A 16,361-nucleotide genomic window follows, 5' to 3' on the forward strand; every position below is an offset into this window, starting at 1 on the left:
TCGCTTTAATCGCAGAACCGAACTTTTTGCGAGAACTTCCTACCCGACCGACCCATCTTCTTTTCCACGATTCGCAGCCAAAGCGTTCGAAAGGAACGGACGTCGGAGGCTTCTAGAGAGACTCGTTCGCGATTCGATCGACGACAGTGTAGCTAATCGGTAATTGGCCCTTCACGGCGTACGCGTGTTAAGCACATATTACGCACGCATTTCGCACGCATTACGCGACCGGCTACCGACTTTGTTTTCTCTTTCTCTCTCTTTCTCTGTCTCTCTTTCTCTTTCTCTTTCTCTTTCTTTATCTATCTAACTATCTGTCTATGTCTCTCTCTCCATCCCGTCTCCGCCTAACGCGATCAAAGCGCTCGAATCGAGGCGAAAAGGCAGGTGAATTTCGATGGTTTACCTGCACGACGAGACTTTAATTTCGGAACATCCCGTTTCCGTTATTACGATTACGGCAAATTAATTTCCGTGCTATGCTTTTCTTAGGAAAGCGACTGCCACGCTACCGTCGAAATAGTCCGTAATGCCGTGTCATTCCATCGGTAATTGCCGTTTCGAACACAACATTCTAGCAGCAGTCGAGACGTATGATTTATACCGAGATTAATGGCAAATTCCAAGGGTTGTTCGTTGACCAACCCGATCGTTAGAGCGGAGATGGATTGCATCGCATTATGCACGGATATTACCTCGTAGCTACCAGCTTTTCTATCGTCTTGCACGACACAGATCTGGCACATTCTGTACCTTCCTTCGCGGCAGCGTAAAATCATCGACCGCCGCGCCGAACGCATCGCGATGCACGTGTCCTGGCAATTTGAGTACGCTCGAGCCATCGTTTGATTGATATCCGGTTGCCAATGAAAAAAAGACGGACAAAGCAAAGGATGGAGCGAAACAAGGAAGAGGAAGAGACTCGCGAGATTGGAACGAGCGATCCCACAGTCGCGCAACGTGATTGCGTGGCTTGTCGGATGCCTCGGACACGTCATAAAAGGAACGATAATAATAAACGAAAGAACAATTTTATCTTAACTTTCGAATTTCCATGAATCGATTGATCGTTCGATCGCGGCCGGCGACAATGTTAAACAATAACGATCAAGGTTGCGTCACGAGCGACAATCACGAAGTCGCCAGTGCACAGCGGCTAGCTAATTCAACCTCCGAGGTTAATTAGATAATGTAATTGTCCGGCAATTATTCGAATTACTCGCGCGCCAAGCCTCTCTTGACTATATCGCCACACGCCACTCGCGCGATTCCATATCTCTCTCTTCCTTCCTCCCAGTCATGGTTTCGTTATCCATCCCTTTCTCGCCTCGCCTTGATCGCGTACGCCACCTATCATTTTCCTCTTCGTTCGAACGCGTATACCAGATCCATCGAGAAACACGTACGAAGCGAACGTACACGATATCGTATTGAATCGTTACAAAATCACACGTGTACTCCAGTCGAGGATAAAAAATTTGTTTTATACTTCGCGTCAGACATCGTAATTTCGCATTAGTTCTAATCTTTTATCTAGCTTCGCGATATTTATTCATTATTCGTCCCAGAAAAACATAAAATATTAATGAAGCGAAACGAGCAACGTAACGAGATCGGACAAATGCCTCGGGGAAAAATCGCGAGTGCAACGCGAGAAAATCGGTCCCCGCGATTTCGTTGAAAAAATTGTTGCATACGTTACGGTGAGTTTTTGTAAGAGAGAGAAACAAGGATCTGAAGAAAAAAAGAAAAAGAAGAACGAAACGACTGGAGTGGAGTCGAGGCGAGAAAGATTGCAGAGAAGCTCGCGTTTAATCCGCTTAGCGGCTGCTTTGATGGAGAGCGCTTGTTCTATCACGATGAGATTGCGAAATAGCAGTTCCGTTCTCGCATTGGTTCCGAAGTTGATTGCGGCCGGTTGCCTGTTGCATCAACATCGCGTCCTATCGTAAGGAAACTCGAACGTTTTACTTCCTCTCTTACGTTCGTACACATCTCGTTCGCACGATCGCCAACGTTATTAGCACGAGTTTTAACCTCGATGAAGGAAACGAGCACTTTTACGATACAAATATGCCTGACGTCATCGTGCACGCTCGTTCAGGTCGGAGATGGATGAGCCTGTTAAAAAATTACACAGCGATAAATTGCACGGAGGATTTGTGAAAGAAGTTGCACAAGCCCGTTAACTCGAACGTACGACTAATCTCAGACGCTGTGTGCGCCTCCCAGAGTACTAGCAACTAGCACATTTCCCATGGCAAGGACATCGAAGAAGGGGAGATACGTAATAATAACGATACGCGAATCGAGGATAACCGAGTCGCAGTGAACGGCGGTTGTAATTAGGGACGCCCGTCTAACCGCGAAATTTCGTGATCTTATTAAATCCAGAAGGACGTTCGTGAGTGTGCCGTAGAGAAAAAGGGAAAGGCTAAATTATTATTACTCGCAGGCCAAGGTGCTCGCTGGGATCTCGAGCGTTCTTCAGGACTCTGCCGAGACACCGATTTTATGTAGGATCTTTAATACCGATCGTGGATGGGAACGAGAGTATTAAATAACCGGTCTTTATTCACACGTTTTTCATTAACATTTTCCCTTGGTTCGCCGTTCGTAGAAATCGATATTACGGGCAACTTTGCCTGAGATTGTGCGATCGAAATATATATCGCAATATGTTAAAACGAACAGAGTTCCAGTACCGATCTACTGCGTGGAATATATACGTACTGACCCGATTTCATTTCCAATAAAACGGATGGATGATTCTACGTTATATCCGGTAGAGGTGAAAAGAAGAAACGCGATGATAAAAACGGCATAAATCAGGGCAGTAGATCTTGGAGGGTTCGCCCGAAACTCCCTGTAATTTCGGGCGGGAACTAACCGAAACGGAGCTCGTGTACTCAAATGCGCCTAAACACGAAATTGAAGCGAAGCTGATCGAAAGGTAAGAGGGGCAGCAGCAGCTTCTGTGCGCGATATAATCACCGAGATTTCCTTGCGATTTCGTGGAACATCTGGGCAATTTGCGTGCGAGATGAGAAACCCCGCAGGCCGTCTAGCGAGACAGCCGTTGCGAGATTCGCTTTTGCCTCGGACACCGATCCGTAATCGCTGGTCAATCCTTTTCGAACCTGCAAAAACCCTACAGATCGAGAAACGAAAGGCTTCCGGAATTTTGTTTTGCTTTGTTCGAACGACGCGCAACACACGGTTATATCGATCGGTTATTTCTTCCACTTTTGCTTCACGATCACGTGATAGGGGAGTTCAAGGAATCGATAGGAAAAGAAAAAAGGAAGACCGAAGAAAAAATATTGTTGTAGAAAAATGAAGATAAAGAAAGAGAGAGAGAGAGGGAGAGAGAGAGAGAGAGAGAGGAAAATGAGGAACAAAAATACCTACTGATCGTTCGTTTCTTTGCGGAAGTACTGACAATTTTGTTACATAAACAGTTGTACTTTACGATCATTTTATGACGGCTAATAATCATTTAATTTATAGTAAATAATGATATGCGCGTAATAACGTCGACAAACAGAATCGCACACACATGTAGCTTCGTTAAATATGTATGTATGTAAGATATGATCTACCCGGGCAATAGTGAATAATTATGAAAATGTTGTGCTACAATGCGTTACACTCGTCACATTAATTTATGCGAATGGCAATCGAATTGAAAAACCAGTGTGTTGGAAGATTTAATGCAATTAATTGATATCTTACTAACATTCTAATTAGTTTAATTAACGTACGATTACTTGTGTTACGGAGATTTCTTAGTCTCTTTACTACAATCATTCACGACACGATCGCCATACGTTTAACGTCTTAATTTTCTTAAAAGTATACAATTTAATGCGGCATACGCTCGTAATTATCCGACCACGTTATATATCACTTCGCTAACCTTGCAATTTCTATCTCTTTTTTTTTTTTTTGCTTCCAGGGAAGAATTAGCGATGAAGATCGGTCTTACGGAAGCACGAATACAGGTTAGTAAATCGTACGTCATTTTCTTCTCTATTTTCTTACTCTAAGATAATATTAACGAATTTTGAATAAAATGTCGTTTGAAATGTTTATTCGTTCGATGATCGTTATGCAAAAGAGCTTGTCGATATTGGTAACTTGCAACTTATGACTTTTGTAAAATTATAGTAACGATATTAATATTTTTTCCCCGATAATTCTGATATCAACGTAATTGAGTATATCGTGTGTAGGATTTACTATCGTGTGTAGTCACGATAAACGGAAAGAACAGGAACTGTCAGGAACAGAGGGCGAGAGTATCGTCCGGTGATCGTCTGCGTGACAACGGCGCGCGTCACGTTGGCAAGCAGAATGCGTCCGTAAAAGTTCGGTGCTCGAACAACCGACTAATTCGCTCAATTAGTTTAATTTATTCTCGGTATTTACTCGGTCTCGCCCTTTCCCAGTTCGCCACTCGAACGTTCCTTATATAGCGGTCTCCTCTTTTCTCGGCACACTTTTTTCATCTTTCTTAAACGCACAGCGCGCATTCATACGCGTCTGTCTTGCGCCATGAAAGTCCACGCTCGGTACTTTTCATTATACTTGCAAATACGTCTCCATCCACTGCAAATCGACGATTTATTTCGAGTTTAAAGTCATTATACGAGCACACGCCACGAGAATCGCTATCAAACGAATGCTACGGTATCGGGAACTTCGCTACTGTGCTAATCATTTTCAAGAATCCGCCGAAACTTGTACACGCCTCTCGTTTGTCTAAGGCGTTGCTTGTTCATCGAGAAACATGCACTTACACCCCGTAAGTATTTGGACAGCTGGTGTAATTCGATCGAGATCAAAGACCGACATTAGATCAAAGAAATAAGTCGTTTAATGTACATCTTGTAAGATGTATACTCGCGATAATTTCGAGGTGTCCAAATACATGCGAACGTACGTATACATCCATCCAAATATTCAATCAACGTTAGTTTAACTAACACGTCGTCCGTGTTGAACAGCAATTTTGATCTATGTTCTCGTAGACACGTTGAGAAATATTTCAGAGAGTATTAATTCCTGGTCTATCGTAGAGTATAATTATTTAAGGAGGAAGGTTTTTCGTTTGAGGAAGTGCTCGTGGTGCCGCGGCCAGGGATAGAAGCAAGAGAACCGTTGAAAGGGGGAGAGATAGAGAGAGAATATAGCCGGCGTCCGCGTAATTAATGCGGCACGATTAAGCACGAAACGACTAGGTTCCGGCGGCGAATCGTGGTTACGTTTTGTTTTAAAAGCCACAAGTCGGATGTTTAGCTCCCTGCTGGGGGCAATCCTGCTCGCTGTGGGGGGTCCTGGCACCCGACCCCCCACACCCCGTCACCTTTAACTCTCCATACGCCTAGCAACGACTTTGCATGTTCCACTGTGTCTGTCCGATCGTTCGAATCACCCGTGGAACACACGCGTTTCGTTCTCCTCTCTTCCTATTCCACTCTCCTATTCTCCTTTTCTTTCTTTCGTGTTCCATGACCGAATATACCAGTTCGTATTACGTAATCCTTCTAATCGATGTACATATTACTTGGTCTCGTTCGTTCTCGATTAACCGAGAATTCGATAGAAAGAAAACGTCACTCACAGAAGTTGCCACTCGTTTTTCTAGTGCGTGTGATATCGTGTAAGAGAGATCGAAACTTTCGAGGGAACAAAAAAAGAAAAGAAGAAAAAAAAGAAGGGGAAAGGGGAAAACGATTAGCTTGGTAGTCTACATGATCCATAATCTCACGAGTCACAGAATACTTTCCTCGCGTCGAACGATCGATCGAATCGATTTTCGAATCGCCAAGTCATCCCGAAATATCCTTCCATCGATCCCATTCCCTTGCCTATGCAATGACGAGGCTCCATCGTCGCCGATTGTACTGGGAGTGTCTACGGTCTACATGTTTCGGCGGTTCTTTTGACTTCCTAGCCGAGAATAAAAATATCCACGTGGAAGAATCTTCCTACCACCTGAAGACGAGGTATTTTCCAATCCAGCGAAGAATCCCCGAACCGAGTTGGGCAAACAATCGTCAAAGATAATTTGTCGCGTGTCGCTAAGCCTATAAAACCGTACTTCGAAACAAATTGCTTCCTAAAGTTTTCTACTCGAGCTTGAATCGCGTCGTTGTTACGAAACGAACGCGTACAAAGTATCTTCGTGGATTCGTCGTCTTGCAGAAACGAGCAGATGTTTACTACAAAGCTCGCGATTATCGAACCACGTTGGGTCGTCGTCATTACGTTCTGTCACGAGATATATGAAGGCAATTTGTTCGAGTGGAACCGTTTGTCTCGTTTCTGCGAGGCTTCTCCACGATAACGTGAAATCCGACGTATATACGCGTGTTCGTGTTCGAAGCACGACACACGAAATCGACCTAACAACCGAAAAGGAGACTGCGGAATTAAAGTCCGTTAAAGAAACGGGGGGAGGAAAAAAGAAAGAAGAAAGGACTCTGGGAAGAGAAGGGGATTGCGAGCAGGGAAGACGAGGGAGGAGAGCTTCCGTTGAACTGATTAGAGCTCGAGTCTTCGAGGAACCTTCGCGATGGAATGCGCTCCAATGGTCGACGCATCACGAACGATATTTGTTTCATTCGTAATCGTTTGTTCGATACAGTTTACACGCTCCCGAAGGCCCTTCCGTTCCCTTGAAAAATCGTTGCTCGGTGTTGGAAGAACGAATGTGATTTGATTTCCGTTGTTTCTCGCGAGAAGAACCGAGGTTCAATTTTTGCTCGTCTAGCGGATCTTTCTCGAGTTTCGAATTTTTCGGACGGTAACAATGGGTCAGAGGAATGCCACCTAACGGTTTTACGATGGCCGATATTTCGTTAATTTTGAAGAAAAGAAAAACACAAGGGACTAGGTAGGCGGATGGAGGAATAGAGGCGAGAAGGGAAAGAGAAAGGAACGAACGGACAAAGATCACTGGCTCTGCCTCGCAGCGATCGTCGGTTTCCTTCCATCCTCGACAATAATGATACACCGCGAGTTTCCTGAAAAAGGGAGAATACGTCGCGTTAACCAGAATTCGCACTTCCACGGTTCGCCAACAACTTTCAGAGAACGAAGTAGTATTTGCTTTCCGACCCGGAATCGGATGAATAGGTTTCCTGAAACCGGACTTGAAATCGATTCTTTCGATCGTTCCTCGGTTCTTCGTCCTTCGACCTGGTTCCTTGAAACGCATCGACGAAACAACGGACGATATTCCAAAAATAGACATACTCAGAGGTAGATCGGTTCCAGAGAGTAAGAGAGAGAGAGAGAGGGGTGGGGGGAGGAAAGGAAAAAGGTAACGAGCGTAGAAAAATGATCATTATCGTAGATTGTTCGGTAGCGTTTAAACGTTTAAGAGGAACAGTCTGTATAAAGACAAAGATGGAGGACGAAGAAAAAGGTGAGAGAATAAAATACGCCGTTTGGTTACAGGTTTGGTTTCAGAATCGACGCGCAAAGTGGCGGAAACAGGAGAAGGTTGGGCCTCAGGCGCATCCGTACAATCCGTACTTGGGATCAGGTGCGCCACCACCATCGGCGGTCGTCGCGCCGACCTTGCCGAACCCTTTCGCCCACCTGGGCACGTTTCCCCTGAGGAAACCCTACGACGCATTTCGTTACCCACCTTTGGGTCACGGACCGGTCCTTCCCGGTAGTTACGCCGCTCATCCCTATCATCGCGCGCCGCCACATTTGCTACCACCTGGAATGCCTCTGCCTTACACGTCGGCCGCGTCCTTTCAAAGTCTCCTGGCGAACATATCCGCAGCGCAGAGGCCGAAATTGGTACGCGGTTCACCACCTCCGCCTCCGCCTCCAACGGCGCCCGCGATCAGTCTCGCGCATCCACCGGTTCCACCGCCGCCGCCGACAGCCAGTTCACCCCAAGGTTCGCCCACGGGTAGCGTCGGACTGCCCGACATCGACAGACGAACCAACAGCATCGCCTCTCTCAGACTCAAGGCCAGAGAATACGAACTCCACCTGGAGATGCTTCGCAAGAGCGGAGATCTCATCAGCTGAAGAGACTCGCTGTTCTAAAAACAGATAGAAACTGCGATTCCATCACCGGTGCCTCTACATCTACTCTGATTCATTGATCCAAATCGTCAACCACGACGATGGTCGTCATCTCTTCCCGTCGAACCACTGTTTCCTTTGACCCAGATCGAGCAAACGGAGCCAGTGGAACGGAACTGCGTGGAAAAACCTGAAACGCGGCCTACCATGCTGGCGTGGCCGATGCGACAAGTGGTGGAAAAATTCGCTCGTAACCTCCGAGATACGCGTTGCCCAATGCGATCCTGCCGACCGATACAAAGTATAAACGTCTCCTTAGGTCCACGCTTTCGTATGTTTCGTACAAGATACGAGCCAAAGAAGTCGCCGCGAAGTAGCCGACCACTTTGTAATTAATCGCGTGTACGCGGAGGAAGGTTGAACAATAGTTATCCTTCTTTCACTTTGTGATCACTTTGTGCCTTCGTTACGTAATATCTAATCTTAGGAACGCTGGACTCGATTGTATTTCAAATTGCGTGCCAGCGATTATCGAGTTAAAGAGGTAAACCGAACGCGATCTCGGGATACTTGTCATCGTCTTAACTATCGTTGGCTCTTATGGAATTCGAAGACTCTCGGTAAGACTTTAGGCAACATGCTTCGTGCGACAGATTTCTTGCAATACACAACGCGAAACCAACGATTCAAGCGTCGCGTCTGCGTTGACAACTCGAGCGGCTGTTTAGAAAACTCGCAATTAGTAGACGAGTTTTTTGATGGACGTTGGAATTGTCATTGCTCTTTAGCATGGACCGTGACCCAATGAATCAATGACTCAAGCGACAGACAGTTTTTACGACATCGTTCATTAAAAGAAGGACGATATACCTGTCCATGTACAAACACGTTTCTTCAACCTTTCTCTTAATGTCATTCAGAATACCGACTCTACGTTTAGACGATTACGGAAAGAACGAAGAATCAAGCGAATGTGTTTCTTCGTATACAATAATGCGTATAATATGCAGTAACGGTGAGGCAATGTTTCCAGCTATAACATACGTATATGTATAGTATACATATTTACGCGAAGTGCTTCGGAATGTCTTTCAAATCTATCTTTCAGCGATCGTGAAAATTTAGGATCCCGCGAATACCGATTTCGCCAAAACAACGACAAGTGCCTTTGTGATCATGGCTCGCGAGAAGCATCCGATGAGATGACACCGGGACGAGAACATACAGAATTTTCGTGGAATTTACAAGTGCGTTGAACGCGGATTCGATAGATTTGAAAAACAATCGGCGAAAGGATGGAGGACGTGGTCACTCACCGTGTTTGGCGAACCGAGAACATCTACTTGCGATTATAAGATTATTTTTAAGCAAACATCATCGAAAGATGTCCGTCCAGAAAAATACTTGGCTACGCGACAAGAACTTCGCTCTCGAGTATATTTTTAATCGTACAAGACTTTTATCGTCAATATCGAAATTGTTATGTTTTATTCTAACAAGGAGAGTTAACGTTTCGAACCAATGAAATTGTAAGACGCGAGTTAAAGGATTTTTGGCGAAATATTCGTCCGATACGAACGAAATTATTCAATTTCGGTTATTTCTTTATTTTTACATAGATCGTCGTACGCATTTTAGATAAGAGAAAATACTATTTATATACGCGTTCTTTAATTCTTCAATGTTCAACGACAAGTTATAATAAGTTTTACGACTGTATAAGTATACCTAGTTGCGTAAGTTACCTGTAAATAATTTACGATGTAACTTTGTGAGGGGATCTTGCAAATAATTTTCCGACTGCGTATCGCACGACGATATTAGACTTTTTTTTTTCGAAAGTCGTTTCAGAGGAGCAACGTTCCAAACGTTCGCATCGTACCATAGTGAAGGAGAAATGTTACGATTCCTCAGATGTTAGTATAAAGAGTGATCAATCTATTCGAAGATCTTGGACAAAACGAAAAAAATACAATGTCGTTCAAACGATTTCTCGTTTCATTTTCCACGAGTAAAAACGAACACTAGATTTCCAGTTCATTGTATTTCATTGATCCTTTTACCTTCCTCTTCTTACGACGAATAAATTACTGCAAGGCGAAAGGGAGACAAAAAGAGAAAGAGCAAGCGGAGGTGGCGAGGGGACAGGCAAAAGAAAGAAAATGAACGGCGTTCTTTATTATACGAACCCTTTCTATCGATTATCCAATGATATCGATATTCAACGAATAAAAGCACGCGCGACATGATAAAAAATATTTAATTTATAGGTTCGTCAACTTCCTGAAGGAGAAAAAAGGGTATGCTATTCCCTTGCACATACATTATAACTCTGGTTAGGAGTTTTCAAGAGCTTGCAACTCTTGCTCGACTGACTTATGACAAGTAATTCGCGCCCAGGCACGCCCGTCGACGAGTTATTTAAATATTTTACAGTTTAATGGAGTCCCAGACCATTAATGCGCGTCAGCTAATTAGCGGCATCGTGAATACCTTCGTCCCCCTCTGAGTGCTAACGATCTTCAGGTTGATAAATCGAACGATTACCGACAAAACGATCCGCCGATCAAAACTGACGCAGCCTTAGGTACGCTGCTTCGTTCAACTCGACCATATGCTCTGATCGAACTTGCGTGCTACACAGGGTTTAAGTAATGTCTCGCGAGCTCCGGTGAACTCAATCGGAACTAAACGCATAACGGACGCGCTTTAATCACGCGTTTTACTCTTTAACGCTCGATTCAACTCGGCGCGATCTAATTTTCTGAAAATATTACCCGCTGGGACACCGGATTATCCGCTGTGCGTATAATCGTCTTTCTTTTCTTTTCTTTTCTTTTTTCTCTCGCGTACGTGTTTTCTAGATGAAATCCAAACAACCGAAAGGACAGTTCGGAAACGACGAAGGCCGCGATGCGTCGTTCTTCAAATATCAAAAATCACGTTGGACGATGGAGCGTTCGATTGGAAAAATTTGTTGAGAAAAAGTTGACTCGATAACGCGCGGCGAACGATAAGAGGTGGACGAGAACGAGTAGAGGCGTGTCCCGATGGTGATCGAGGCTCGATCATTCGAGCCGCGTGATCTGTTGATCCCGCGCGATCGACATGCAGACCACGCAGCCACTCGATCCCAAATTCATCGTGTTGGCCTGGCCATTAGCAAATTACTACGGTGTAAACAGTATGGACGATGCCCGCGGGTATGTCGGCCTACGTGCACCGGTCTACGTATGCATACGTAGATGTTTATACGTCGCAGGGATAGTGGAGAAAGCCAGTTAGTTAGTAACCGATCATTATAGCGACGTTTTACACCGGCTCTAGCCACCTAATAACTGTCTACATCGGAATGAATTTAGCGATCGGTAGCAACCGGCTTCCAAACCGGCTACGTTCTCCAAAAAAGAAATATTAGACGGGTCGAAAAGAATGTGCTCTCGAAACAGTGATTTGTTCGATACCAATTTCCGAGCTGCTGCTAGGGTTATACACGGTCAACGATACCGTAGACAGCTCTTGGTCGACGATACCATTCCGTTCTATTCCTCTCGCAGAATGTCGTTCGGATTCCCAAAGAGAACTTTAAAATTAACTAAATGCACGACTGTTAGAAATTTCTTACGATTCTATCGTTAAAAAATCGCGGACTACAGCTGGTAAAAGATGCAACCAAAGGATCGATTTCATCGAGCAGGTACTTGAAAATATCGAACGAAGACCAATAGCTCGTGGAGAGGAGATAGCTTTATGGGCCTATTCCATGATATTAGAAGAAGCAACTACGTAGATGCAGATTTTTTAACCATTCGATTCGAACAAGAAGGAGGATCGCGATTACGAAAGAATCAATTTTGCCAGAAGGTACTCGAAGCCACCGAACGAAGAGTAATAGCTTTTGATTTTCGTCTGGCTGAAATTCATAGGATAAGATATTCGTTTAACCGCATCAGGGAGCCGCGTTACTCCTCATTTTCTAAATGCTGCTCGTTTTTTCCCGCGTCCACTCACACGGAGCACGCGTAAGGTTTTATCCGGTTAACAATCCCTAATTGCAGGGTTTGCTGTAACTAACTCGGTTAACGTGAAGGCCCCCACGATGATTCTCCAGCTACGTTACCTATCATCGCGATAGATGCAGATTAAACAGCACCTTAATCTCAGACTTTGCAAGCTCGCTCGAACCTCGCAGACCTCCCTTGCGCTCCCTTATAGTTCGTTTAATAGGGTCTAACGATAGGGAAACGGTTTACGACAGAATCGTGGCCCCCATCCTGACGTTGGCCAAGGACCTCCAACTAATCGACCGTAATCGTTGTTCCTTCGATTATGTCTTGAATTATGTCTCCAATTTTATAATTCGATTAGGCCATAAGGTGTCGAACGTTTCGTTATACTTTCGATTATCGTCGAATAACAAGAAGTTTGAGGCATCCGTTCCGAGATCCGCTCGCATCGTCGCGATTGCTCTGCGTTTTCTTCTTTCCCTTTTTAAATTTGTCGAAACGATGGATACGGGAGGAAGAGTAAGTACCTACGATGAAATAGAGGCACGTAAAAGGCATAAAAGAGATGGGAAGAACGAAAGGCTTGCAGAGAAGGTGAATGAGAAAGAGAAGAAGGTGGAAGAAAAGAAGACGACGACGAGGAGGTGGACGACGACGAAACCGACGGTGGATGAAGAGGAAGGAGGAGCGGCGAGACTCCGAGATGAGGGATGTACGGCGTGACGGTCTAATTGAGGCCTTCTTGATTGCATTTACACCGCTGCACGGCCTCCTGTATCCCAGGTATCCAGTATCAGTCTTCTGTAGCGGATCCACATCATATTTGGCCCTGGCTTGGCTGCTTCTGCTTCCACCACACCGCTTCCTTCTCTCTTTCATACCTCTCGCCTCTTTGCTCTCTTTTCTCCCTTTGCTTCTCTCTTCCTATACCCCTTTGCCATCTTTCTCGTCCCCTTTCATTTTTCGTCGAATCGGCTCCCTCCACATCGGTACGCATAATACGTGTGTATATTACGCACATTGTGTAAATTTTCTCGTTAACGTCGACGCATAACACGAAAAGGAAAATAAATGCAAGGGAAGAGGATAATTTATTCATCGGCAACCATCACGACGTTATCTCGCGATCTCGCTCGTTCCTTCTCCGTATTCTTTGTTCTTTCGCCAACGAGCGGCTATTCGATAAAGCGTAAAGACATCGATCATCGACTAAACGAGCCAACGTCCAGGTTCGACGACACCGAACGGGATATTAAAACGGATGATCATAGCCAGCCACGCGAGATTTACGGGATTTCGGAATCTCCCGATGTTGCCCAACATACGTGATCCGATTTGACGGTTTCGATGATTTGAAAGACGGTCGAGTTAAAAAGTCATCGGGCGACCAGCATGTTGGACAGCCGTTTGAAAATCGGACAGCGTTTTTAGTCGAGGGGAAAAAGGAGGCGGTTGGAGTTTTGGAAGTTTACACGCAGGCATGTCGAGGCGAGCAGTTCCCCCGACATGGCATAAAACGCGCAAACGCCGCCATTAGTTACTGGCACGGTCGCGGAATGCTATCCGGCCGGAGCCTTATTAAGCCCATTACGTCTTAATTTATTTCCTTATTTGAAAAAAGACACGGCCACGAGCACGACCACGACCACACCACCGTTGGAACCGAGAAATAATGATATAATTCCGCTCAGGCGTCTCGTGGTATTTGCATTCGATCGCGTCGGTGGATATGTAACCCCACTGAGTCTATACGATAAAACTTACGCGTGTATACGTCGCCGCTGATAAATAACAAACGCCCACGATTACCCTAAACGACCCCTTTCGTTTCGAAGCGACGCTGACACTCTACTCGATTTCCTCGCGACTCGCTTCTACGACATCGATGTGCAGCAATGTGCGCACAATGTTTCTTCGTCGTTCCACGCAACGAGGAACTAGCGGTGGTCGAGCCGTGTGCAAAGCTGTGGTCGTGATATTGCTTGCGGTTTACGCATTCTCTGTGAGAAAATCCTTCGTTCGAGTGTTTATAAACCTCGCCGAGAAACTTCATCGTGGCAACTCGAGTACATTGAAACTATTTCCGTTCGATCGTGTTTCTAATCGAGAGGCGATCTCAAAGAAAAATCAAAGAGGCCCGGGAACAGAGAGCAACAACGCCTGAAGATAATTGAGTAAAAAAAAGTAGCTCGAAAGAGCGAGCATAGTAAGCGGTTTGTTAAGGATAATGTGGGATCGCGTGAAAGCTTCAGAAGCGACGGCGATTGACCGGATAAATAAATATTCCGCGACGGGATGACGTGGCAGGAGGTTGCGGTTTACGCCCTCGGTGGGAAAGATTGCTTGTCCCGCGAGCAGTATTCGCGTTCCACGTCCTTGTTTGCAATTCGCCGCGTGGTGTTGCGTTATTAGCGTAAAGGGGCGAGTTAGCCGCAATCGCGATGGTAATTTGCGCGTTTGCCCGTCAGTGCCGCCGAGTGGAATTGCGGTGTCGCGTTACCTTACGTGATAATGCGACGCACCATAAATCTACCCTGGACGGTGTGTTCGTACGGAGGTAATAACGTGAGAGTAGCGGACGTGCGAGCAGAGGTCCCGGTGGAGATGCTCTTTGGCGAGAGAGCGTACGCGTACGACGAGAGAGAGAGAGAGAGAGCGAAAGAGAGAGAGAGAGAGCGAGGGCGGTCGTGACCGAGAGCAGATTGTTCGGTTTTGTTGGGGAAGCCGGTCGGGAATTCGGTGATTGTTCGTCGGTGGCTTCTTGAAATTAAGCGTCATTGTTTAAGAGTGAATTCATCTTGATTGTCGATGACTAATGTCCCGCGGCAGCCACGCCGAGTGGCACGAGGATGGATCACAGCCATACAGGAGTCCGAGACGAAGTCCCTGGAATGGTATACGCCGAGACGAGAGACGGGGGAAGGTATCGGGACGAAGAAGAACTGCCCCACCGGCACGTGAGAGCTCTTTAACGAGCATCATCAATAACGCGTACCGACGTTGAAGAGGAAACAAAAAGGAGCTTAGAGAGTCACGGACGGCGGACAGCGCGAGTCCCTCGCTATAGATCCTGGTAAATGGTGTTAATTAGTAAATTTGATTTAAACCCAAACGAAGCGACCGAATAGGCGGACAACCGTTCACCGGGGATGATGTACGACCTCCGCGAATTACTCGTCGGCTCGTTTTCTCTCTGGAATCTCGCCCCTTTTAGCCACCGAACGATCGAGAATCAACGACCGATCGGGTTCTTTCTGCGAGTTTAACCGGCCGGCATTAGCAGTGCTCGTTTCATTCTCCGTGCGTACGCGATCTAAAAGAGCCTCGATCCGAACGATTCGCCGGCTCGCACGATCCGCAACACAAAAACGAACGCGTCCAGGCGTCGAACGCGACCGCGAGACTCGAAATTCGTACACCTGCGAGAAAATTGAACCGCCCGCTTTCATACGGCGCGCTGATGTCCGTGGGACGACCGGTTGAATTTTGGTAATGACGCGTTTGCTACCGTAGGGTGGAAGAGGGGATACTCTTGGAAGCAAGACAAAAGGAGGACGAGAGAGAAATAAGAAAAGGGGTTGTTGGATCGAGGAGCTCTCGGTGAAGAAGAGAAAAGATCCGGCCGTAAACGAAGGAAGCGAAGAAGAGATGGCCCGTTAATCGGAGGGCATTATCTCAATCACGTAAAACGGCAAAATTGCATTTACCTTTTTAAATGAATATTTGGCGGGAGACGCGCCGCTCGCCGGCGCGCTGCAGCCGCCCGCTAAGTTAATTTACCAAGGAATGCCAGGTAACGCCCTGTTCAACCTACCGGCCGCTGGACAAGTATTGTCCCGCCCCTGTTCAACCCTAAATTCGATGGTGCGCGTCTCGAGAACCAACTCGAAACGAATCGTTTTCGAAATTCGTGCCACACTCTGCCGTTTCACCGACATCCCCTAAATCCCATCGTTCGCGCCACTTCTCTCGACCGCCCGCTTAAAATTCCTCTCGCGTCGTTTTCGAATCATGGCGCCAGATTAATTTCCTCGACGATGATCAATCGGCGTCTAGCGGTAATTGACACTTTCTCGCAGCGGTTACCAAGCGATCGAGATCGTCGTTACCCGTTCGTTCAGAATGACGAACAGCTTCGGCGCAAACCAGGTCCCGGCGAAGCGGCACGACGCAGCTAACAGATTCTTCTGATCCTGCGTGATCCACCATGCTCGTATCTCGGTATCTGATAATTGGAGCGGTAATTACGCGATGATTAACAGAGATGGCTCCCGCGCATCGTACCTCCTACGGATCGTT

General features: G+C 46.2%; 1 protein-coding gene across 3 annotated transcripts in view; it reads left to right on the top strand.

Moving 5' to 3' along the window:
* LOC122567475 (homeobox protein aristaless-like) overlaps window positions 1-10,090 on the top strand; it is a 35,368-nt gene extending 25,278 nt beyond the window's left edge. For all 3 annotated transcript variants that reach the window (XM_043726032.1, XM_043726021.1, XM_043726041.1), the window contains 2 exons: window positions 3,959-4,004; window positions 7,468-10,090. In XM_043726032.1, the coding sequence (XP_043581967.1) occupies window positions 3,959-4,004; window positions 7,468-8,058 (637 nt within the window). In that variant the 3' untranslated portion in view covers window positions 8,059-10,090. The remainder of the gene's footprint in view (window positions 1-3,958; window positions 4,005-7,467) is intronic.
* Window positions 10,091-16,361: the final 6,271 nt, after the last annotated feature.

The sequence above is a fragment of the Bombus pyrosoma genome, linkage group LG1, assembly GCF_014825855.1.
Source record: "Bombus pyrosoma isolate SC7728 linkage group LG1, ASM1482585v1, whole genome shotgun sequence".
In the NCBI taxonomy this organism is placed as follows: Eukaryota; Metazoa; Arthropoda; class Insecta; order Hymenoptera; family Apidae; genus Bombus; species Bombus pyrosoma.